This window comes from Lithobates pipiens, unplaced genomic scaffold (genome assembly GCF_037356315.1).
Source record: "Lithobates pipiens isolate NorthernLeopardFrog02 unplaced genomic scaffold, aLitPip1_a1.2 Scaffold_23, whole genome shotgun sequence".
Lineage (NCBI taxonomy): Eukaryota > Metazoa > Chordata > Amphibia > Anura > Ranidae > Lithobates > Lithobates pipiens.
Genome location: NW_027507785.1, coordinates 46,402,156 through 46,428,319, shown reverse-complemented (window position 1 = coordinate 46,428,319; position 26,164 = coordinate 46,402,156). Strand labels below are relative to the sequence as shown.

The following is a 26,164-nucleotide window of genomic DNA, read 5'->3' as shown; positions in this document are numbered from 1 at the left end:
CACCCCTTGACTTGGCCATGGCTTGAATTTTCATTGTACAGCAAAAAAACGTGTCTTTTTTGTTTTTTTGCTTCTATAACGAACACAGCCCTGCGTGACCATGGCTGGTGATAATCGCGGTGTTTCCGAGAAGCATGCAGCCTTGATGTAAGCCTATCACAATGCCATTCAGCCCCCTCTGAGCCTACTGACGTTCGCTTTCTCAAACGCGTTCGCCTTCTGTGTTGCATTTTGCAGCCCGTGCTCAGCGGGTGTATTTTTTTTTTTTTTATTAAATTTGAGTTGTGTAATCCTTTTTTTCTTTTCTTTAGAAGCTTTACCATAAAAAGAAGAATGAGAAGAACTGAATGTAAAGGGGGACATGTTGGGGGGGGGATCTCCATTGTAAACGCGTGCAGGCCGCCGCGCAGGCTCTTCTGTACGCTCAGCTGTACTCTGAAGGGCTTTGCTGGATGCTAAATAGGTGTTATCTCCGACGGCACCAAATGTAATCAATCATTCCGCGTCCCCGCAGGATTGTCATAATTAATCCGCACTTAGCCCCGCCAGAGAGAAAACGGTTAATATCATGCATATTTCATGGCGTGTTCACGCCTCGCGCATACATAAGCGTTGTTTGCATGTTCTTGCGCACATGAATGGAATACTCCGGGGCCGTTCAGCCTGAAATTTTTTTTTTTTTTTTTTCTGGCATGTAGACGGGGAATTGAACATGACTGAAAATCCAATTAAGTTGGGATAATCCTGTCTGGCTGCCGTATGGTATGTGTGGGGTGGTTGCAGATGATGTGTATGGGGGGGGGGGGGCAATGAGGCCGCTGCGTCCTCCGCCCCGACACTTCCCGCTATATACGGGGCTTACTATGTATGAGACTCATTCAGCAAATAGCTGAACGCGGCACATGGCGCAGAAGCTGGTTCATTTTAATTTTTTTCTCCCATCACTGGAACTCAGTTGCAGAAGCAAGAAAATCTTCTAGCCTCATTGTTAATGGGTCTTATATAGATGGAGGTGACGGGGGGAAACCTGCGCTAGTGGAACTTCCAGGCGCCTCCACCCTGTCGGGTCTTGTGGTGGCTCCACTAATGAGCCTCCAAGCAGGGGGGGGGGGGGGGGGGGAGGATTCCAAATACAATAGAGTCCAGGCTTTTTTTTTTCAGTCCTATCTGCGATTTGTAGCGAGTTATATCCAAAAGGGTGGGTGGAAAGGGATACCTTGGTCTCGGTGTTTTTTTTTTTTTTTTTTGAAGGTTGTCTCTATTTATGACATCTGGGTCTGAGCCGAAGGGTTCAAGTCTTTTACTCCCCAGTCGCTACCTTGAGCTCTAATCTAGCCACACCGTTTTACCTTGATTAGAATTTATTGCTGTCCCGGTTACCAGAGAGAACGGAACACCCCCCCCCCCCCCCCTGCCAAATCTGGGGGACCCTAAATGGGTTTTGTAAACGCTGATAGCCTTTTGTAGGAACACTTTTCAGTTCATTTTGTGTGGTATCGCCCATTACCTGACGTTCAGGGTCATTCAGCACCTACCCATTTTTGTCCTGAGGAAGCAATTTAATGCGAAACACGTTGACGTAGAGAGAGCGGAACCCGCCACCAAATCTATGGTCCCCTAACTGGGTTTTGCCAACACTAATAGCCTTTTGTAGGAACACTTTTCGGTTCATTTTCAACCTCAACCTATAGGAAATCAGGTTAGAGTTACGGAGGAGGTCTTGCGCTACAAATGGTGCGCGGTGATTAGAATTTATTGCTGTCCCGGTTACCAGAGAGAGCAGAACCCGCCACCAAATCTATGGTCCCCTAACTGGGTTTTGCCAACGCTGATAGCCTTTTTGTAGGAACACTTTTCGGTTCATTTTCAACCTCAACCTATAGGACATCAGGTTAGTGTTATGGAGGAGGTCTTGCGCTACAAATGGTGCGCGGTGATTAGAATTTAATGCTCGGTTACCAGAGAGTGCAGAACCCCCCCCCCCCCCCCCACGTGAAATCTGGGTGCCCCTAACTGGGTTTTGCCAACGCTGATAGCCTTTTGTAGGAACACTTTTCAGTTCATTTTGTGTGGTATCGCCCCATTACCTGATGTTCAGGGTCATTCAACACCTACCCATTTTTGTCCTGAGGAAGCAATTTAATACGAAACGCGTTGACTATACAAGCTTTGGAGGAGTTCATGGGCCCTAATTCCTGATACACGTATATATTTTACAATGGATTGCTCTACAACTTATTGACAGAATCCAGGCCTCCTTGTTTGTAAATTGGGTATCTGTTGACCTTGTCCAGTTGAGGGTGTTGTTGTTTGCCACATCTTAGTGTCTATGTTTCTTTTTTATTTCTTTTTTTGTAATAAAGACATTTATATATATATATATATCCGTTCCGCCTCATGTTGTACCTACAAAAGTTCTTTATTCTTTGAGAAAGTTTCTACTTGTCTCAACCCTTTTTCATATAATTATGGATGTTGGCATGGTGGGGGTCCTCCCTTCTTAGGTCTTGATAGAAGAAGCACCGGGTATTCTAGGTTCCCGATCCTTGCAGATAAGGCCTTGCACACACGGGATGCTTTGCTAACCTCGCCTGAGTCTCCAAGCGGAGGGGGGGGGGGGAGGGATGCCAGCCAATCAGCTTCCAACTTCAGCTTGTTCAGTGAAGCTTTGGCAATAAAACCTGGAAGCTGATTGGTTACTATGCAGAGCTGCATCCGATTCTGTGTGCGCCAGCGCCATTTCTATGTGCCGCGTTCTAATGCCCGGCGTGTTACCAGCGGTGCCTGAGTTAAGTCTTCTCTTTATGGTCGGGCTGGGAGCTGTAAATGTAATAGGTTGTATTACGAATCTCATCACTCCATATATTAACTGTGCATGTTAATGTATTGCCAGTTTACAATTTATGATGCCGAGCCGTTACTATCACGTTGTTTTTTTCGTGGCCCGGCGAAATGTCTTTTTTATTTTCTCAGATAACATTTGGTTGGTTGGGCGCTCTGCTCTCCCGCAGTTCTCCGCGCGTTCCTTTATCCGCCTGTCATTTCAGCAAGGGGTTACGTGCCACATGTGGTGTGTGCTGCATCCAGACGTGGATTGGATGTGACCCCCCCCCCCCCCTCCTAGTGAAAGGTGATCCCACAGATCGCCACTCAATAATTCATGAGCCCACTCCGAGACAGGCCGCAGATAATGAGTGTAATTCCAGACCCCGGATACCTGAGCGTCCTCCGCCGTTCCCACACACATCACATATGTCACCGATATCTTCCCTGACATGCTGCATATACTCACATACTAACTGCCCATACTATACAAAAAACAAACTGCCTGTACTCTACATACCAAGATACTAACTGTCTATACTGTACATACTCAAATAGTAACTGTCTGTACTGTACATACTCAGATAGTAACTATCTATACTCTACATACTCAGATAGTAACTGTCTATACTGTACATACTCAGATACTAACTGTCTATACTGTACATACTCAGATAGTATCTGTCTATACTCTACATACCAAGATACTAACTGTCTATACTATACATACTCAGATACTAACTGTCTATATTGTAAATACTCAGATAGTAACTATCTATACTCTACATACTCAGATACTAACTGTCTATACTCTACATACTCAGATACTAATTGTCTGTACTCTACATACTCAGATACTAACTGTCTATACTCTACATACTCAGATAGTAACTGTCTATACTCTACATACTCAGATACTAACTGTCTATACTGTACATACTCAGATAGTAACTGTCTGTACTGTACATACTCAGATACTAACTGTCTATACTCTACATACTCAGATAGTAACTGTCTATACTCTACATACTCAGATACTAACTGTCTATACTCTACATACTCAGATAGTAACTGTCTGTACTGTACATACTCAGATACTAACTGTCTATACTGTACATACTCAGATAGTAACTGTCTGTACTGTACATACTCAGATAGTAACTGTCTATACTCTACATACTCAGATACTAACTGTCTATACTGTACATACTCAGATAGTAACTGTCTGTACTGTACATACTCAGATAGTAACTGTCTGTACTGTACATACTCAGATACTAACTGTCTATACCAGCCTTTCTCAACCCTTTTACCCCAGGGGAACCCTTAAAATAATTTTCAGGTATCAAGAGAACCCCTGATAAAATCCATTCATTGGTGGTCAGTGGGAACAATGCCCCTTACTTTGGTGGTCAGAGAGAAGAATGCCCTTTTTTACAGTGGTGGTAAGAATGGCCCCTTACAGAGAGATATAAAGATCTTTGGTGTTATACCACTGGCTCCTCCAAGTGTCATTGGCTCAGAACTATGTAGGAACCATCAAACGGGAGGTAAATTGGCCACAGCTCAGGGAACCCCTAGCCACCTCTGGAGGAACCCTAGTTGAGAATGGCTGGTCTATACTGTATATACTTAGATACTAACTGTCTATACTGTATATACTTAGATACTAACTGTCTATACTGTATATACTCAGATACTAACTGTCTATACTGTATATACTTAGATACTAACTGTCTATACTGTATATACCGTATATACTCGAGTATAAGCCGAGATTTTCAGCCTCTTTTTTGAGGCTGAAAGTGCCCCCCTCGGCTTATACTCGAGTCATCGCTGTCTGTCTGCCCGATCAGCGTGTCGAGCAGACAGACAGCGGCCATTCTAGGATTCAAAGGCCGCGCCTCCGTCGGTGATAGGCGGAACACTGAATTTCCCAGCAGTCTGTGTTCCGCCTATCACGGACATCCGCTCATCCTCGTCCGTAGTATGATGATGAGCGGACGTCCATGATAGGCGGACCACTGACTGCTGGGAAATTGAGTGTTCCGCCTATCACGGACATCCGATAGGCGGAACACTCAATTTCCCAGCAGTCAGTGGGAAATTGAGTGTTCCGCCTATCACCGACGGAGGCGCGGCTTTTGAATCCTAGAATGGCCGCCGACGAAGAGCTGAAGGACGGAGGCTCGGCTCGGCTCGGGACGGGCCGGGACGGGACGGGCCGGGACGGGACGCAGGCTGGACGGGACGCAGGCTGGACGGGACGCAGGCTGGACGGGACGCAGGCTGGACGGGACGCAGGCTGGACGGACACAGGCTGGACGGACACAGGCAGGCTGGACACAGGTAGGCTGCACGGACACACACACACACACACACACACACACACACACACAGATGCATGCACACACACACACACACACACACACACACACACACACACACAGATGCATGCACACACACACACACACACACACACACACACACACAGGGATGGATGGACACACACACACACGGATGCATGGACACACACACACACACACACACACACGGATGCATGGACACACACAGGGATGGATGGACCCACAGGGATGGACGGACACACAGGGATGGACAGGCATGTCTCACCCTCGGCTTATACACGAGTCAATAATTTTTTCCAGTTTTTTGGGGGTAAATTGGGGGCCTCGGCTTATATTCGGGTCGGCCTATACTCGAGTATATACGGTACTCAGATACTAACTGTCTATACTGTACATACTCAGATAGTAACTATCTATACTGTACATACTCAGATGCTAACTGTCTATACTGTACATACTCAGATACTAATTGTCTACAGCCGTGGCCAAAAGTTTTGAGAATGACACAAATATTAAGTTTCACAAAGTCCGCTGCCTCAGTGTTTCTGGACCCTTTTTGTCCCTCTGGTATACTGAAGTGTAATTACGAGCATTCCATAAGTGTCAAAGGCTTTTATTGACAGTTACAAGAAGTTTATGCAAAGAGTCAATATTTGTAGCGTTGACCCTTCTTTTTCAAGACCTCTGCAATTCCCTGGCATGATGTCCTTCAACTTCTGGGCCACCTCCTGACTGATGGCCGTGCCCCCATTCTTGCATATCCAATGCTCGGAGTTTGTCCGAATTTGTGCGTGTGTGGGGGGGGGGGGGGGGGTAGTTTTTGTTCACCCGCCTCGACCACAAGTTCTCAGTGGGATTAAGATCTGGGGAGTTTCCTGGCCATAGACCCAAAATGTTCACGTTTGGTTCCCAAAGCCACCTTGGGGAACAAACTTCTCACTATTGCCCTATGACGAGGTGCCCCATCATGCTGGAAGGGGCATTGCTCCTCACCAAGCTGTTCTTGGATGGTTGGGAGAAATTGCTCTCGGAGGATCTTTTTGTTCCATTCTTTATTCATGGAGGTGTTCTTAGGCAGAATTGTGAGTGAGCCCCCCACTCCCTTGGCTGAGAAGCCCCCCCACACATGAATGGTCTCAGGATGCATCACAGAGGACTGATGGTGGCGCTCACCTTTTCTTCTCCGGACAAGGTTTTCTGGATGCCCCAAACAATTGGGAAGGAGATTCATCAGAGAAAATGACTTTCCCCCCCAGTCCTCAGCAGTCCGATCCCTGGACCTTTTGTAATATATCAGTCTGTCCCAAGATGTTTTTCCTGGAGAGAAGTGGCTTCTTCGCTGCCCATCTTGACACCAGGCCATCCTCCAAAATTCTTCTCCTCACTATGCGTGCCGAGGTCCTCACACCCGCCTGCTGCCATTCCTGAGCAAGATCCGCACTGGTGGTGCCCCCATCTCCCAACTGAACCAGCTGTAGGAGACGGTCCGGGCGCTTGCTGGACTTTCTTGGGTGCCCTGAAGTCTTCTTCACAAATGCAGTGGAAACGTTTTTTATGGGGTTAAGTTCATTTTCATGGAAAAGAAGGATTTCGCAATGAATTGCAATTCATCTGATCGCTCTTCATAACATTCAGGAGGAAATGCAAATTGTCCTCATAAAAACTGAGGCAGCCGACTTTTTGAAAATGTAATATTTGTGCCATTCTCAAAAAGTTTGGCTCTGGCTGTACATACTCAGGCACTACCTGCTTGAACTGTAGATACCCCTCACTGATCTCGCTGCCTGTACTGTAGATACCCCTCACTGATCTCTCTGCTTGTACTGTAGATACCCCTCACTGATATCTCTGCTTGTACTGTAGACACCCCTCACTGATCTCTCTGCTTGTACTGTAGATACCCCTCACTGATCTCTCTGCTTGTTCTGTAGATACCCCTCACTGATCTATCTGCTTGTACTGTAGATACCCCTCACTGATCTCTCTGCTTGTTCTGTAGATACCCCTCACTGATCTATCTGCTTGTACTGTAGATACCCCTCACTGATATCTCTGCTTGTTCTGTAGATACCCCTCACTGATCTATCTGCTTGTACTGTAGATACCCCTCACTGATATCTCTGCTTGTACTGTAGATACCCCTCACTGATCTCTCTGCTTGTACTGTAGACACCCCTCACTGATGTCTCTGCTTGTACTGTAGATACCCCTCACTGATCTCTCAGCCTGTACTGTAGATACCCCTCACTGATATCTCTGCTTGTACTGTAGATACCCCTTACTGATCTCTCTGCTTGTACTGTAGACACCCCTCACTGATCTCTCTGCTTGTACTGTAGATACCCCTCACTGATCTCTCAGCCTGTACTGTAGATACCTCTCACTGATCTCTCTGCTTGTACTGTAGATACCCCTTACTGATCTCTCTGCCTGTACTGTAGATACACCTCACTGATCTCTCTGCTTGTACTGTAGATACCCCTCACTGATCTCTCAGCCTGTACTGTAGATACCCCTCACTGATCTCTCAGCCTGTACTGTAGATACACCTCACTGATCTCTCTGCTTGTACTGTAGATACCCCTCACTGATCTCTCTGCTTGTACTGTAGATACCCCTCACTGATATCTCTGCTTGTACTGTAGATACCCCAAACTGATCTCTCAGCCTGTACTGTAGATACCCCTCACTGATCTCTCTGCTTGTACTGTATACACCCCTCACTGATGTCTCTGCTTGTACTGTAGATACCCCTCACTGATCTCTCAGCCTGTACTGTAGATAGCCCTCACTGATATCTCTGCTTGTACTGTAGATACCCCTTACTGATCTCTCTGCTTGTACTGTAGACACCCCTCACTGATCTCTCTGCTTGTACTGTAGATACCTCTCACTGATCTCTCTGCTTGTACTGTAGATACACCTCACTGATCTCTCTGCCTGTACTGTAGATACACCTCACTGATCTCTCTGCTTGTACTGTAGATACCCTCACTGATCTCTCTGCCTGTACTGTAGATACCCCTCACTGATCTCTCTGCCTGTACTGTAGATACCCCTCACTGATCTCTCTGCTTGTACTGTAGACACCCCTCACTGATCTCTCTGCCTGTACTGTAGATACCCCTCACTGATCTCTCTGCCTGCGGATACTCGGATGGTGAGAACTCAGAGCTAACCTCATGGGTGAACTGAGGCTCCTCCATTAGCCAATCACAGGCTGTGTAACCCAGGAATATTGGCTGTATTCCGCTGTTATAGATGAAGCCTGGCGGGTGTTCAGCAGTGAAGATGATACATTTTTCCTTTGATTTGTCCCGACACGTTTCATGTCTTCTTCCATGTAATCACATCATTCACAAGTGTTTAAATGTAATGATAATTCCACCCCGGGAAGGTGGCCGATATCTTGTTACATCGAGTAATAATTGGATGTATTCCTGACAGAGACAACAAGTAGCTGATCTCTTATAGATAACAGACGCCATGAGACATGAGAACGAATGCCGGGGTGGGGGCTGCTCAGCTACGTCATGTAGGTACCGGAATACACACCAGGTTTGATGTTGCATATTTCAGTAGACCACAGTGAGTGTTAGTGGACTATATAAAGGCATTGTAATGAGTCTGAAAAAACACAGTAAAATCTCACTGAGAGGGCCGCTGATGACCGTGTAGCGGCATGACGTCCCCGACTAGTTTCGTCCAAACGGACGTTCTCAAGGGGTCCCATCGAGTTTTGTTATGTCCTGTGGTTTTGGTGCGATTTCTAAAAGCTCTGATAAGACACACCGCCTCTTTGGCCAGACACCCCCCTCTCTGGACAAACATGCCCCCTCTCTGGACAAACATGCCCCCTCTCTGGTCAGGCTTGCCCCACTTTCTGGTCAGACATGTCCCTCTCTCTGGTCAGACATGCCCCCCGCTTTGGTCAGACATGCCCCCCTCTCTGGTCAGACATGCCCCCCTCTCTGGTCAGACATGCCCCCGCTTTGGTCAGACATGCCCCCCTCTCTGGTCAGACATGTCCCCCTCTGGTCAGACATGCCCCCCTCTCTGGTCAGACATGTCCCCCTCTCGTCAGACATGCCCCCCTCTCTGGTCAGACATGTCCCCCTCTGGTCAGACATGCCCCCCTCTCTGGTCAGACATGTCCCCCTCTGGTCAGACATGCCGCCCTCTCTGGTCAGACATGTCCCCCTCTGGTCAGACATGCCTCCCTCTCTGGTCAGACATGCCGCCCTCTCTGGTCAGACATGCCGCCCTCTCTGGTCAGACATGCCGCCCTCTCTGGTCAGACATGCCCCCCTCTTTGGTCAGACATGCCCCCCTCTCTGGCCATACATGCCCCTTCTTTGGTCATACTTCATTGGGGCGTTCATATGACTACAGATCACCAGTCTGATCCAGACGGCACTCCCTCAGCATTAGATGTGAATGCCCCCCCCCCCCCCACATATGTGCCCCTCCGCCTGCCCGCTTCCCTCTGTCACATTTGGCTTTCCTGGCCCCCCAGGATGCTGGAAAAGAAAACATTACATAGGAAGCCTGGGGGGGGGGCTCATTCATCGGCTCCGCTCACTCTTCACACATCGGGGATTTTATCCCTCTCACTTCATTCCTCTCTATTTATTATCTATGGAGAGACCTCTCACCCCTTCTCATCCGTCACCTCTGTCATCCCTCACCCATCGGGAATGGATATTACTGCTAAATGACTTAAGTGTAATAAATGGACCCGGAGTCCTTTATTCTTCACACTGCGTGCGTCTGGAAGATCAACTTCCCCCTACATTGGGAATAGCACTCCGCCTGCTCTACAGACATTCCTGGTCCTGCCTGGTACGTGTGCGCCCCCCCCCAACTTCCCCTTACATCGGGAATAGCGCTCCGTCCGCTCTACAGACATTCCTGGTCCTGCCTGGTACGTGCGCGCCCCCCCCCAACTTCCCCTTACATCGGGAATAGCGCTCCGTCCGCTCTTCAGACATTCCTGGTCAGCCTGGTACGTGCGCCCCCCCCAACTTTCCCTTACATCAGGAATAGCGCTCCGTCTGCTCTACAGACATTCCTGGTCAGCCTGGTACGTGCGCTCTCAACTTCCCCCTACATTGGGAATAGCACTCCGTCCGCTCTACAGACATTCCTGGTCAACCTGGTACGTGTGCCCCCCAACTTCCCCCTACATTGGGAATAGCGCTCCGTTCGCTCTACAGACATTCCTATTCAGCCTGGTATCTCCAGTTCGTGACTGGACAGTAAACATAGAAGCAGCTTATCTCAATAAGCCCAGGTCTTCCTGGACTCACCTGCAGCTTGTGACTGGAGGGTGAAAGGAGAAGCAGCTCATCTCTCTGAGCCCAGGTCTTCCTGGACTCACCTCCAGCTTGTTATTTGAGGGTGAAAGGAGAAGCAGCTCATCTCTCTGAGCCCAGGTCTCGCTGGATACACCTCCAGCTTGTGACTGGGAGGTGAAAGGAGAAGCAGCCCATCTCCTGGAGCCCAGGTCTCCCTGAAGTCACCTCCAGCTTGTGACTGGAGGGTGAAAGGAGAAGCAGCTCATCTCTCGGAGCCCAGGTGTCCCTGGATACACCTCCAGCTTGTGACTGGGAGGTGAAAGGAGAAGCAGCCAATCTCCTGGAGCCCAGGTCTCCCTGAAGTCACCTCCAGCTTGTGACTGGAGGGTGAAAGGAGAAGCAGCTCATCTCTCGGAGCCCAGGTGTCCCTGGATACACCTCCAGCTTGTGACTGGAGGGCGAAAGGAGAATAAGCTCATCTCTCGAAGCCCAGGTCTTTCTGAACCCACCACCAGCTTGTGACTGGAGGGTGAAAGGAGAAGCAGCTCATTTCTTGGAGCCCAGGTCTCCCTGAAAACACCTCTAGCTTGTGACTGGACAGTGAGAGGAGAAGCAGCTCATCTCTCTGTTGCTCTGCTCTCTCCTACTATCAGCAGGTCCCTCTGTACCTGTGGCACAACTACATGGCTATTTGCGCTGCTTTTCCCATTCCTGGTCTGAGCTGTGCTATACAAGGGATTTCAAGAAACTGCATCATTCAGCCCATTTCCTGGACCCACCTCTAGTCACTAGTGACTGGACAGTAAAAGGAGAAGCAGATTATATCTCCTCCTATCAGCATGCTTTCTTTACAGCACACATGCAGAATGGCTCCTTGTGCTGCTTCTTCCTCACTTAGTCTGAGCTTTGCTGTACAGGGATAGAAAAAGGCTGGCAAGAAGTCACATTCAGGTACTTACACTTACATTTGTTGATGTATTAGTGATCACAGAGTGGCATTAATTGGGTCTTTTAGCTCTGTCTGGAGTTCAGATTTAGTGAATCCATAGCCCTTCTCTGTTTATTCACCCCGGGGTTCCCCTTTAACATTCTATATCAAATTCTCCATATTACACCCAGAAGTCACCTGAGGTTGTCCCATCGTCTCCGACCTTCTTCTCCACCTCGGCAGGTTCTTCTCGGCTCTCCCCCCACATTGACTCATCCTTTCCAGCCTGGCCATGCCTCCCTCCCCCGCACTCTCCCTTTCATGTTTGTTTTAGCAAGAAAATCCACAGAATGGTAGAGAAACCAAGAGCGGGTGTGAAGGGAGGGGGGTGAGGGGGGGGGAGCGGGTGTGAAGGGAGGGGGGTGAGGGGGGGGGAGCGGGTGTGAAGGGAGGGGGGTGAGGGGGGGGGGGGAGCGGGTGTGAAGGGAGGGGGGGGGAGCGAGTGTGAAGGGGGGTGAGGGGGGAGCGGGTGTGAAGGGAGAGGGGGTGAGGGGGGAGTGAGTGTGAAGGGAGGGGGTGAGGGGGGGAGCGGGTGTGAAGGGAGAGGGGTGAGGGGGGAGCGGGTGTGAAGGGAGGGGAGAGCGGGTGTGAAGAGAGGGGGGTGAGGGGGAGCGGGTGTAAAGGGAGGGGGGTGAGGGGGGAGCGGGTGTGAAGGGAGGGGGGGAGCGGGTGTGAAGGGAGGGGGGAGCGGGTGTGAAGAGAGGGGGGTGAGAGGGGAGCGGGTGTAAAGGGAGGGGGGTGAGAGGGGAGCGGGTGTAAAGGGAGGGGGGTGAGGGGGGAGCGGGTGTGAAGGGAGGGGGGTGAGGGGGTGCGTGTGAAGGGAGGAGGGAGCGGGTGTGAAGGGAGGGGGGTGAGGGGGGAGCGGGTGTGAAGGGAGGGGGGTGAGCGGTTGTGAAGGGAGGGGGGGTGAGAGGGGAAGCGGGTGTGAAGGGAGGGGGGAGTGGGTGTGAAGGGAGGGGGTGAGCGAGTGTGAAGGGAGGGGGTGAGGGGGGCGTGTGAAGGGAGGGGGGTTAGGGTGGAGTGGGTGGGAAGGGAGGGGGGGCAGGTGTGAAGGGAGGGGGAGGTGAGCGGGTGTGAAGGGGGTGAGGGGGGAGTGGGTGTGAAGGGAGGGAGGAGCGGGTGTGAAGGGGAGGAGCTAGTGTGAAGGGAGGGGGGGGTGAGGGGGGGAGTGGGTGTGAAGGGAGGGGGGCGGTGTGAAGGGAGCGGGGGAGTGGGTTTGAAGGGAGGGGGGGTGAGGGGGGGAGCGGGTGTGAAGGGGGGGTGAGGGGGGATGAGTGTGAAGGGAGGGGGGAGCGGGTGTGAGTGTGAAGGGAGGGGGGGAGTGGGTGTGAAGGGAGGAGGATTGAGGGGGGAGCAGGTGTGAAGGGAGGGGGGGTGATGGGGGAGCAGGTGTGATGGGGGGTGAGGGGGGAGCAGGTGTGAAGGGAGGGGGGAGCGGGTGTAAGTGTGAAGGGAGGGGGGAGTGGGTGTGAAGGGAGGGGGATTGAGGGGGGAGCAGGTGTGAAGGGAGGGGGGGTGAGGGGGGAGCAGGTGTGATGGGGGGTGAGGGGGGAGCAGGTGTGAAGGGAGGGGGGAGCGGGTGTAAGTGTGAAGGGAGGGGGGAGTGGGTGTGAAGGGAGGGGGATTGAGGGGGGAGCAGGTGTGAAGGGAGGGGGGGTGAGGGGGGGAGCAGGTGTGATGGGGGGTGAGGGGGGAGCAGGTGTGAAGGGAGGGGGGAGCGGGTGTAAGTGTGAAGGGAGGGGGGAGTGGGTGTAGGTGTGAAGGGAGGGGGGAGTGGGTGTGAAGGGAGGGGGGTGAGGGGGGAGCAGGAGTGAAGGGAGGGGGGTGGGTGTGGACGAGGGGGGGGCACAGTGAGACAGTATATGGGGTGGTGGGGCAGAACTACAACGCAGCTGATGGTCACCTACCGACACATGTATTTCATATGTACATTTTAAAGCTGAACTCCGGGCAGAAATATCTTTCATTTATCTATATTCCTTAATAGCCACAAAGGATATAAATCCACATTATGTGCACTAAATGGCTTTGCAAACCCAGATATTACCTTGTAAAAGTAGCAGTGACATCATCACTAGCCTGTATATAGCCTGTGCAAAGATCAGAGCTGTGGGAGGGGTCCAACAGGCTCCACCCACTACAGAAAACTTCAGGAGGGGGCGGAGACAAAAGTAAGTGGCCCACTACAGGCTGCCTGCAGGAAACTACAGGAGGGGGCAGAGTCAAAAAAGTCCCCCTGTAAAAGGAGAGAGAGAGCAGAGCTGTGGGAGGGGCCCAGAAGGATCCACCCACTACAGAAAACCTCAGTCTCCCCTCCTCCCCCAGTGATCAGACTGTACATTGTAATTTTGTAGAAGGTTGCAAGGTGAGAGTCTACAGCAGGGGCTGATGTGTGTCAGGCATTTGTGTCATCTCTGAGCCAACATCTCTGTCTAGAGGGTAGATGGTGACCCTGGATGATGCCTGAACAAATTGGCGCTGTCCTGGAGAGAACAGCGGATGAAGGCACCGTCAGGGAGAGTCCTGTAAGAGACAATAAATATATTGAAGTGATACAAATAGCGTCCATGCACTTAGCATTAGGATCTATGCTACGACAGGTCCACTTCCGGCACACGGTTCAGCCTTTGTCCTGCAGCCTTCGCACTCCTGACCACAGGAATATCATTCCATGGACGCAGTGCGGCCTCCCCGGGATGGGGGAGGGGGGGGGGGGGGAGGTTCAGACTGTCCTGGGATGTGAAGTTTTCTATTAGGCTCTATTCACACTTGTGCAACTCCAAAGTCGTGCGATTTCCTTTGCGACTTTCATGCAACTTTGGATGGGTGCACAGAATGATCGGTGGGTCCCTGCGGACATCGAGTCCGTTTGCTGTACGCGTTGATTGGCTCCCCCTGTGTCCAATCACAGTGGGAACGAATTGCCAGCAGCCCCAGACCTGAACGCTTTAGATTACATACCAGGGACAGAGCGACCGCCATTGGCGCATTAAATATGGGCGGTGGCTAAGCGCATTAAGATGCGACTTTTGGGAGTTTACATTGCAGTCTAGTCACATGAAAGTCGCATTAAAGTAATTCGGGAACCTTTTTAAAGCCGCTGCCGCACCAACGCCGTGACATGCGTTTTTTAAAAATAACTTTGCGCGTTTCGTCAGCCGATTGAAATGAATGGGCTGCTGAAAACGCGCCAGACGATATGCGCAATTGGATGCACAAATGTGACGCGAACCCGGCCCTGAAACCTTTCCTGAGCCAAGACGTACCGCCACGCGCTCAGCTAAGAGAGCCCCCTCCCTCCCCTCCCCTCCCCCGTCTCCGATCTGACACCAGCCACTCCAACGGGGTGTCTGTCACCCCCTCACCTGGGTGTCACCTTGTCTTGTCAGGTGTCACCTCCAGTCTGCGTTCGCGTTCTTTTCTATAAATTCCATTTCTCCTTTTATTCCTCCCGTCGCACTTCCCATCCCCCCATCCCGCTCTCTACCTATTATAAAGGACTTCATACAAAGTATCAATTAAGTGACAGGCGCAATAAAAGGGATTCTTTGTTGCGCGTATTGAAGCCGTTTCCCCGAGCGCACAGCGGGACCGTACAATCCATATTCAGACTTTTTTTTTTTTTGTTCCGCCAGGGCCCACCATGCGTTCGGCAGCGAAAGTGTGGCCCGGAATTTGTGCAGACATTTAAAGAGACAGGCACACATCTCTGCGCTTTGTGCCCCCCCCCCCCCCCCCCCAGGAGGGGAATTGTTGGTAGAGATAAGCGGAGAAAAGGAAATGGATGGGGGGGGGGGGGGATTGATGAAGACGGATGGCGCTGGCAGACTTTGTTTGTTTATGCGTTTGCCTAATTTCTGTCACTCCTAGTAACCGCGTGGCCGCTTCCCAGGAAAAAGCCGAAGCGAGCAGTGAAAGAAAGCGGGCTGCGCGCCGCGTCCGCCGCACGTGAGGGTCGCCGGACGCCTCCCCCCCCCCCCCCTTGTCTTCTCTTTAAATTGGTGCTCCATTATGTAGGTGACAAGAGGGAAGTGGACATTGTATTCAGAAAGAGTGACAAGAAGTGGCTGAGAACGGCGCGCGGGGCGGAGAGAGTCACGTCAAGTGGTAATGGCAGCCGGGTGACAGACGTCGGGGGAGGGGTCAGTGTGAGCAAGACTAAACATGGCGCCTTTCAAGCGAAATAGAATCCTGAGGAATAATAAACTCCTACTAACCACTAGTCACCCTTTACTACCCTCCCAGCAGCATTAGTAGAGAGACAGAACCACCATCCCCAAGTGGACCTGTCATCAGACCTATATATTTGCTTTTTTTCATAGTAAGTGCAGCATGCTCAGTAATCCTTCCAAGTATTTATACCTCTCACAGAGACCACAGTAATCCCCCCAACAATGCATTGATCTGCTTCTCTCTCCAGAAGGGTGGGGCACAACCCTCATCTGATGTCCATGGCTCACCTTAAGTTGATATCCATGGTTCACCCTCATCTGGTGTCCATGGTTTACCTTAAGCTGATGTCCATGACAAACCCATGGGTTTAGCAGTGATACCAATGACAGGTCCTCATTAGGATGTGTATATCTCCTCCATGGGGGCACCTTCATCTGATGCCCATAACTAACCCTCACCTTATGATTATGGCCCACCCTTGTATAATGTCCACGGTTTACACTCACTTGATGTCCATGGCAAACCCTTGGGTTTGGCAACAGTACCAATAACAGGTCCTCTTTAGGATGTGTATATGTTTTCCTTGGGGGCACCCTCATCTGATGTCCACGGCTTACTCTCATCTAATTTCCATGGCTCACCCTTATCGGAAATCCATGGCTCACCTTCACCTTATGACCATGGCTCACCTTTGTATAGTGTCCACGGTTTACCCTCACCTGATGTCCATGGCAAACCCTTGGGTTTACCAACAGTACCAATGACAGGTCCTCTTTAGGATGTGTATATCTCCTCCATGGGGGCACTCTCATCTGATGTCCATGGCTCACCCTTATCTGATGTCCATGGCTCACCCTTATCTGATGTCCATGGCTCACCTTTACCTTATGACCTTGGCCCACCTTTGTATAGTGTCCACGGTTTACTCTCACCTGATGTCCATGGCAAACCCTTGGGTTTAGCAAAAGTACCAATGACAGGTCCTCTTTGGGATGTGTATATCTCCTCCATGGGGGCACTCTCATCTGATGTCCATGTCTCACCCTTATCTGATGTCCATGTCTCACCCTTATCTGATGTCCATGGCTCACCTTCACCTTATGACTATGGCTCACCCTTGTATAGTGCCCACGGTTTACCCTCACTTGATGTCCATGGCAAACCCTTGGGTTTAGCAACAGTACCAATGAGAGGTCCTCTTTAGGATGTGTATATAATCTCATCTATGGGGCAGTTTAAGACGTAGATCCTTGCATGTGTTAGACCAACAAAAGTGTAAGCTCCTTTGGGGGTCGAAACAGATGCAAGTAGCTGACTAGTTCTTTGTAAATTGCTGAGGAAATGTCAGCGCTGTAAAAAAGAAGGAAATTCAATCTACACTGATAACTGCAGGCAGACACATAAAAGATGGATACGGCAGTTAGTATAATACGGGTTTAGTTAGCGGCTTGTTTTGATTCACATTGTAATGAAAAAGCGCATGGGAGTGAGCGGAACAAGGTCTAAATGTCATTCACGTGTCTCTTATGTTTTAAGCTTTTAATTATACAGCTTTTTATTGTGCCTATCTGCATGCTGAGGGCTTTGTTTGCTCCTCAGAATACAGACAGCCTTTCTAAAATGTTCTTCTAGTAAAGAAAAAAAAAAAAAAGACTTCTGTTTGTGCGCTGGGAACCCTTTGCATCCTCGGATAAATAAAAGAGCAGTTCTTCTGATTTGTGGCACAACCTTGTGTTGGTTGTTGCCCAGTGCTGAGCCCATCCTCATCTGACATCCATGGGTCACCCTCACCTGATTTCAATGGGTCACCCTCACCTGATTTCCATGGCTCGCCTCAACGGATGTCCACTGCCCACCCTCGTAAAATGTCCATGGCTCACCCACGTATGATGTCCATGGCTTACCCACGTATGATGTCCATGGCTCACTCAGGAATGATATCCATAGCACCCCCTCACCTGATGTCCATGGTTCACTCATGTATGATGTCCATGTCTCATCCTTGAAATTATGTCCATGGCTCACCATCATATGATGTCCATTGCTCACCCTCACTTGATGTCCATGGTTTACTCGCATTAGATGTCCATGGTTCACCCTCATATGATGTTCATGGTTCACCCTTATATAGTGTCTATGGTTCACCCTCTTATGGTGTCTATGGTTCACCCTCATATGATGTCCATGGTTCAACCTCATATGATATTCCTGGTTCACTCTCATATGATGTTCATGGTTCACCCTAATTTTCATTTTGATGGTTCACCCTCCTATGATGTCCATGGTTCAACCTCATAAGATGTTCATAGTTCACTCTCATATGATGTTCATGGTTCACCCTCATTTTCGTGTCTATGGTTCACCCTCCTATGATATCCATGGTTCAGCCTCATAAGATGTTCATGGTTCACCCTCATATGGTGTCTATGGTTCACCCTCATATGGTGTCTATGGTTCACCCTCATATGGTGTCTATGGTTCACTCTCATATGATGTTCATGGTTCGCCCTCATATGATATTCCTGGTTCACTCTCATATGATGTTCATGGTTCACCCTAATTTTCATTTTGATGGTTCACCCTCATATGATGTCCATGGTTCAACCTCATAAGATGTGCATGGTTCACTCTCATATGATGTTCATGGTTCACCCTCATTTTCATGTCTATGGTTCACCCTCATATGATGTCTATGGTTCAACCTCATAAGATGTTCATGGTTCACCCTCATATGGTGTCTATGGTTCACCCTCATATGGTGTCTATGGTTCACTCTCATATGGTGTCTATGGTTCACTCTCATATGATGTTCATGGTTCGCCCTCATATGGTGTCCATTGTCCATTCTGATGTCCATGGCTCCCATTTGTAGGATGTCTATGGTTCACCCTTATCTGATACCCATGGCTCACACTCATATGATGTCTATAACACACCCTCATCTGATCTCAATGGCTTACCTTTGTATGATGTCCATTGCTCACCCTCACATGATGTCTATGACACACCCTTATCTGATATCCATGGCCCACTCTCATCTGATGTCCATGGCCCCTCCTAATCTGATGTCCTTGGCTCACCCACACTTGATGTTAGCCTAAATGCATTGTACCTTCAAAGCAAAACACAAAACTGTCTGTAAAATCTGATGGATGGAAGGAACTTCCGCTCCTAAACTTTATCTAAAGGGAAGAATTTTTACCTGCAAAGTCACAGTCATCCATTACCCAAAGGCGTTTGTCAAATATTTCTCAAATCCAATTGATAGATTAGACCAGAATGCTCATAGATCTAGTTAAATCTAGTCTTTTTAGTATTTGCCCCAGGTACTGTACTGTTCAGACTTCAATTATCCGGCATTTTGGTCAGGAATTCCCCCTAAATACATTTCGGAGTCTTTTGCCTCCTTTAAAGCATTCCACAAAAAAAGTGACAAAGAAACAAATTTACAAACCTGCATTCTGTTCAGAGACCCTCAAAGATATGGTTCAAATAAACCTGCTGCAAGCCTGGTCAATGTAAAGTGGTGACGGAATGCTAAAATCACCCGGAATTCCGAAGACACCAGCAGCTGAAGTTATAGAAATCTCAGCTTTTTCTGTAAAAGTATAACTTGCCCCTTTCCCACCATTCAAATCTCCTTATTGGTCAGAGAGGTCGTCCATTAGATCTGAGGACCAGCAGATCAGAAAGGACTACTTAGACTTCTATTTTGCTGTCTGTATCTTCTTGTCTTATAACACAGTGGTCTCCAAACTGCAGCCCTGGGGGCCAGATGTGGCCCTTTTCTTGCTGTTATCTGGCCCTTGTGGTACTATTTCTTCCACAGATAACAACAATGGAGCATAATTTCCCCCAATGACACAAAGGAAGGTGCACAATTCCACCCACTGACAATAACAATGGGGCACAAATCCTCCCAATGAAACCAATGATGGGGCACAATTTCTCCCAATGGCGCCAATTATTATCTTCCCCCTGACACAGACAATGGGGCGCAATTCCCCCCAAGGACACCAATGAAGGTGCACAATTCCTTCCACTGACACCCAATGACACCAACGATGGGGCACAATTCCTCCCACTGACACCCAATGACACCAACGATGGGGCACAATTCCTCCCAAGAACACGAACGGCGGGGCACAATTCCTCCCAGTGACGCCAACAATGAGCCACAATTCCTCCCAATTTCTCTTGATGACATCAACAATGGGGCAAAACTTCTCCCAATGACACCAATTATGAGGCATAATTCCCCACACTGACACCAATGATGGTGCACAATTCCTCCCAATGACTCCAACGATGGGGCATGATTCCTTCCATTGACACCAACAATAGGGCACAAACAATGGGGCACATTTCCTCCCAGTGACACCAATTATGAGGCTCTATTCCTCCCACTGACACCAACGATGGGGTACAATTCCTCCCTGTAACACGAATGATTGGGCACAATTCCTCCCAATGACACCTATGATTGGGCACAATTCCTCCCAATGACACCTATGATTGGGCACAATTCCTCTCACTGACACCAATGAAGGTGCACAATTCTTCCCACAGACACCAACAATAGGGCACAATTCCTCCCAATGACACCAATGACGGGACACAATTCCTCCTAAGGACACCAATGATGGGGCACAATTCCTCCCAAGGACACCAATGAAGGTGCACAATTCCTTCCACTGACACCCGATGACACCAACGATGGGGCACAATTCCTCCCACTGACACCCAATGACACCAACGATGGGGCACAATTTCTCCCAAGAACACGAACGGTGGGGCACAATTCCTCCCAGTGACGCCAACAATGAGCCACAATTCCTCCCAGTGAAAACTAACAATGGGGCACAATTCCTACCAGTGACACCACTTATGAGGCACTATTCCTCCCACTGACACCAACAATGGGGCACAATTCCTTCCACTGACACCAACGATAGGGCACAAACAACGGGGCACATTTCCTCCCAATGACACCAATTATGAGGCTCTATTCCTCCCACTGACACCAACGATGGGGTACAATTCCTCCCAGTAACACGAATGATTGGGCCCAATTCCTCCCAATGACACCTATGATTGGGCACAATTCCTCCCAATGACACCTATGATTGGGCACAATTCCTCTCACTGACACCAATGAAGGTGCACAATTCTTCCCACAGACACCAACAATAGGGCACAATTCCTCCCAATGACACCAATGACGGGACACAATTCCTCCTAAGGACACCAATGATGGGGCACAATTCCTCCTAAGGACACCAATGAAGGTGCACAATTCCTTCCACTGACACCCGATGACACCAACGATGGGACACAATTCCTCCCACTGACACCCAATGACACCAACGATGGGGCACAATTCCTCCCAAGAACACGAACGGTGGGGCACAATTCCTCCCAGTGACGCCAACAATGAGCCACAATTCCTCCCAGTGAAAACTAACAATGGGGCACAATTCCTACCAGTGACACCAACTATGAGGCACTATTCCTCCCACTGACACCAACAATGGGGCACAATTCCTTCCACTGACACCAACGATAGGGCATTGTTTATTCCTACTGATGTTGGGACCTTTTCTACCCTCACTGGCGACAGTCCAGCCCCCCTTAAAGTCTGAAGGACAGAAAACTGGCCCTTTGTTTAGAAAGTTTGGAGACCTCCCTACTATAACGTTTTATATTTACATAGTTACATAGTAGGTGATTGTATCCAAATGTGATATTTTTTTTCCTTATTTCTAAATAAAAATGTTACTATTTGGATTTTTTTAATTAATGACGCATTGTTTCTCCTCTCTTCCCAGGTTGCCTGGATTGTCCATTCCCTGCGCCATGCAACCCCAGGACCTGCTAGTCTTGGCCAGCGCCTTGCTAACCTTGTACTACGCCACTGCCAAGGAATTCTCTCCGCCAACCCCACGGGTGCAGCTCTCTTTCAGAGGTAAGAATGTTTTCTGGAAATCAACGCCGCAGAGCTGAAGGAGTTAATCTGACATTTGTTATGGCCATTTCTCAGCCAGTCTGTGGGATCTTTTCCCGGAGGAGAGGAGGAAGTTATGGAAGGAGGGTTAGCGCAATCAATGCAGGTTATCCAGCCTATCATAGATAACCCCTCGTGTGCTGGGGGGGGGGGGGAAGAGATTTTCTCATAGCCGTCATCTAATTTACAAGACTGATAGGCCTCCTCTGTTGGCTCTCCTGAGCTGTGATGTACAGATATATACCGGTGAATGTCACGCGACGCAGTATATATCTTCTAGCTGTCACGGTTCTTTGTGTATGCGGGTTATGTTTACGCAACGCTCCCATGTGTGCGGAATTGGAGTTTATCATTGGAAAACATCAGTTAAACAAAATTTGATTGTTATAAATAAGTTCTGAGGAACGCTCAGCGGTATTTGGAAATATTCTTTTGATGTTTATTATTTGCTGTAAACTTTCCAACTTTGTGAGCATCGGAGCACATGTTCTGCTCTGATTGGAGTTGAGGGATCTTTCCAGATGTTGGTACCCAACTGGAGGCCTTCGAGACCACCAGCAGCCCCCTCGTCTGGCAGTGGGATAAAGGGAACGAGGGCATCCAGGGAGTAATATTCAGTATTCCCCTCCCCCCACCAACATTTCTCCGCCTTACATAAGTTGTGATATGGGGGGGGGGTGATTAGACTCAATGCGGCGAGCGTTTTTTAAGTGAGTCCACGTCAATCCCAACTTGCTGTTTAAAGGCACGGCACCCTACTTTTATTAAAAAGAAAAAGATAGTCCAATCAGGGGTTCAGCATTACACAACAGAACAAGCAAAAAAACAAAAAAAAAATGCCAGGCCACCTGACTCTCCTTCAACAGTATCATTGTTCTTTACACTGGCCCCTGGGACCATGGGTTCCTAAGCCTCACTTAGCTTTTTTTCACAGCTTCTTGCTGTGCCGGCCCACGCCTGGGCTCTGGATAGGGTCTCCCAACACCCCAGGTTCTCCCACTTGAGACTTACAGACAGGGCCATTTTCAACAAGGGGCAAAAGGGAGGAGAGAAACGATGCCCCTTAAAAAAAGCTGCTGCCCACAAATAGTTGATAAGTGGATTTGGTTATCACTTAGTAGAAGAGGGCACAATTAAATGTTGAGGGCGCTGATGATTAGTTGGGTGGTATGTCTGCAGCCTGTGTGGAAATTGGCCAGCTTGGTAGGGTACAACTTGTCCGGGGAGAGCGCCTGTCAGTCCCAGGCACAGTCACACTGACCCCTCTCCTTCACCATGTCCGACAAGTCATCGGCCCACTGAAGAACTTCTTTAGGGTTTGGTGGGGTGTGCCTGGTGTTCATCTGACATACTCTGGACACAATGAAGGTGAGACTGCTGGCGAGGGGTGGCAATGCAGGGGTCCGTGGAGAGAGGGGAGATGGTCCTGTGTAATGATGGGGGTAGTATCGGGGGGGGATGTAATGATGGGGTAGTATGGGGAAATGGTCCTGTGTAATTATGGGGGTAGTATGGGTAGGGGGTCCTGTGTAATGATAGGGGTAGTGTGGGGGGGAGTGGGTCCTGTGTGATGAAGGGGGTAGTATGGGGAAATGGTCCTGTGTAATGATGGGGGTAGTATGGGTAGGGGGTCCTGTGTAATGATAGGGGTAGTGTGGGGGGAGGGGGTCCTGTGTAATGATGGGGGTAGTATGGGTAGGGGGTCCTTTGTAATGATAGGGGTAGTGTGGGGGAGGGGGTCCTGTGTAATGATGTGGGAGTGGGTCCTGTGTGATGAAGGGGATAGTATGGGGGCAAGGGGTCCTGTGTAATAATGGGCGTAGTAAGGGGGAGGGGCCCTGTGTAATGATGGGGGTAGTATGGGGGAGAGGGTCTTGTGTAATGATGGGGTAGTATGGGGGAGGGGTCCTGTGTAATGATGGGGGATGGCCAAGAAATTGTTTGTCCAGGGCCCAATCAGTATTAAAGACCCTGCGAATGGCTGGTCTAGGGAGAGAGGGTTCGGAGTACGGGATACTCAAAAACAGTATCAAAATTTGGTAGTATCTCCTTGCCTATGCTAAAGGCTAATGTAGACCTTTGCAGGCTCAGATGGGTGACTAACTTTAGGTGCCTTCAGGCTCTGCTACAGGCCAGTTTAGGACTCTTCAGACCTATTTCAAAGACCGGTTTTGGACTTTTAAGCCCAGACAGGCAAGTAGCTGAACAGAACTCTTCTTGGCTTCACCATAATTTCCAAAGCAAAGGCCTAAGAAGCAATTACTGGACCTTTCTGCAGTTACAACCTGCTGCCTGGGAAGCTAGGACCTCTGGACTCACGTATTGGACCTTTCTGTTTTTCTTGCTATTGACCCACCCTGTAGCTGGACCAGACACTTACCACCCCTCCACTAGCAACAGTTGGTCTTCAAAGCCTCCAATTTTCTTTTGCAAAACATATTGGCTTTATTATCTAGGGCAGTCTTTCTCAACCTTTTCATCCCAAAGAAACCCCTAACATCATTTTTAGTTCTCTGGGGAACCCTTACTAAAACGTATTGGGGGCCAGTGGGAAAATGCCTCTTAAATTGATGGTCAATAGGAAGAATCTAACCCTTACAGACAGCTAAAAAGATAGTTGGTGTCATGCTGCTGGTGGCTTTGCCAAGTGGTATTGGTTCCAGAACCACTCAGGCACTATAAAGGCATCCCCTGGCAACCTCTAGAAGAACCCTGGTTGAGAAGGGCTCGTCTAGGGAGAAAGAGTTTGGAGTACAGGATACCCAAAAACAGCATTAACATTTGGTAGTATCTCCTTGCCTATGCTAAAGGCTAATGTAGACCTTTGCAGGCTCAGATGGGTGACTAACTTAATGTGCCTTCAGCCATTGCCACAGACCAGTTTAGACCTCACTCACAGACCAGTTTCGGGCCTTTAAGCCAAGATAGGCAACTATCTGAACGGAACTCTACTCAGTTCACCTTCTTTTCTCAGGCAATGGCCTAAGATGCAAATACTGGACCTTTCTGCAGTTACACCCTTCCCAGGCAATAGACCTAGGAGGCTAGAACCTCTGAACCCACTTCCCTGTAGGCAAAGCCTGGACATTTCTAACCACATATCCTCAGCAGGCAGGGCAAGGACCCTTTATGCCTCTGGTGACTATCTTGCGGCCCAAGGGCCACATGCGGTTGTGGGGCCTTCAGACCTCAGCAGTAGGGTCCCTGAAATGGGAACTTGATAAGGCTATTAGTATTGATCTCTACTAGCCTCATGTAACATCTTCCCAGTTTTCCTGTTGTCTTCTGCAGCAGATCGCCAGCCAACAACCTATTCTGTCTTTACACTCCCCGACCCTCATTTCCTCTATTAGGTCTGCAGTTTATGACAGTCATCTCAAGCATTACAGATATTGAACATTATGTTTGGCACCTTTGGCGATGTCAGAGGGCGCATTGGAGGCCCCCTTTAAGTTGACAACCACAGCTTTATGCCCACCTCACTGGCATAAACCCTTCAGTGGTTGGCCAAGGTAGAATAAAGATTCATAACCCAATACATTAGGGTTGCTTTACTAAAACGGGAGAGTGCACAATCTGGTGCAGCTGTGCATGGTAGCCAATCAGCTTCCAGGTTTTAGCCTAGGTTCACACTGAGGGGGAGATTTACTTAAAGCGGTTCTTCACCCTAAAGGGGAAGTTCCGCTAGTATTATCCCTCCCCCCCCTCCGGTGCCACAATCGGCACCTTTCGGGGGGGAGGGGGGTGCAGTTACCTGGATAATCCAGGTAACTGCACCCACTTCCGGCCAGACCGCCGCAGACCCCCGCATCGCTCCGCCCCCCCGTTGTGTTCTGGGAAACACACAGTTCCCAGAGACACAGCGGGGAACCAGCGCAGCGCGACTCGCGCATGCGCAGTAGGGAACCGGGCAGTGAAGCCCTCATGCTTCACTTCCCGATTCCCTGACAGAGGATGGCGGCGGGGGCAGCAGCGAGACGAGCGATTGCTCGTCATCTGCCGCCGACATCGCTGGAACCTGGGACAGGTAAGTGTGATATTATTAAAAGTCAGCAGCTGCAATATTAGTAGCTGCTGGCTTTTAATATTTTTTTTTTAGGTGCAGCTCCTCTTTAAACTTGAGCACTCAGAATCTGGTGCAGCTGTGCATGGTAGCCAATCAACTTCTAACCTCAGCTTGGTCAGCTAAGCTTTGATAATAAAACCTGGAAGCTGATTGGTTTGTATGCACAGCTGCACCAGATTCTGCACTCTCCAGTTTGAGTAAATCCCCCCCCCCCCCCGAATGCAAGTTCGGGGGCAATTTGAGAGACATCTGTGTGGTTTCAAGCGTAGATGTCTATCGAAGTCGCCAAGAGTAGTGCAGGAACTACTTTTGGGAATCGTTGCGGTGCCGCAAAGTCGGCGTTGCACCGATTCAGACGGTGTAGTTGCCGGCAATAGGTGCCGATTTGGCATGAGATTTGACATATCAAATCATTACGATGTGAACAGGGACTGATGGTCAAAGCCT

At 49.4% G+C, this 26,164-nt stretch overlaps 1 protein-coding gene across 4 annotated transcripts in view; it reads left to right on the top strand.

Annotated features, from left to right (window-relative positions):
• Positions 1 to 26,164, top strand: part of SEMA3F (semaphorin 3F) — a 155,585-nt gene that overhangs the window by 16,902 nt on the left and 112,519 nt on the right. For all 4 annotated transcript variants that reach the window (XM_077451534.1, XM_077451532.1, XM_077451535.1 and 1 more), the window contains exon 2: positions 21,476 to 21,612. In XM_077451534.1, coding sequence (XP_077307660.1) covers positions 21,504 to 21,612 — 109 coding nt within the window. In that variant the 5' untranslated portion in view covers positions 21,476 to 21,503. The remainder of the gene's footprint in view (positions 1 to 21,475; positions 21,613 to 26,164) is intronic.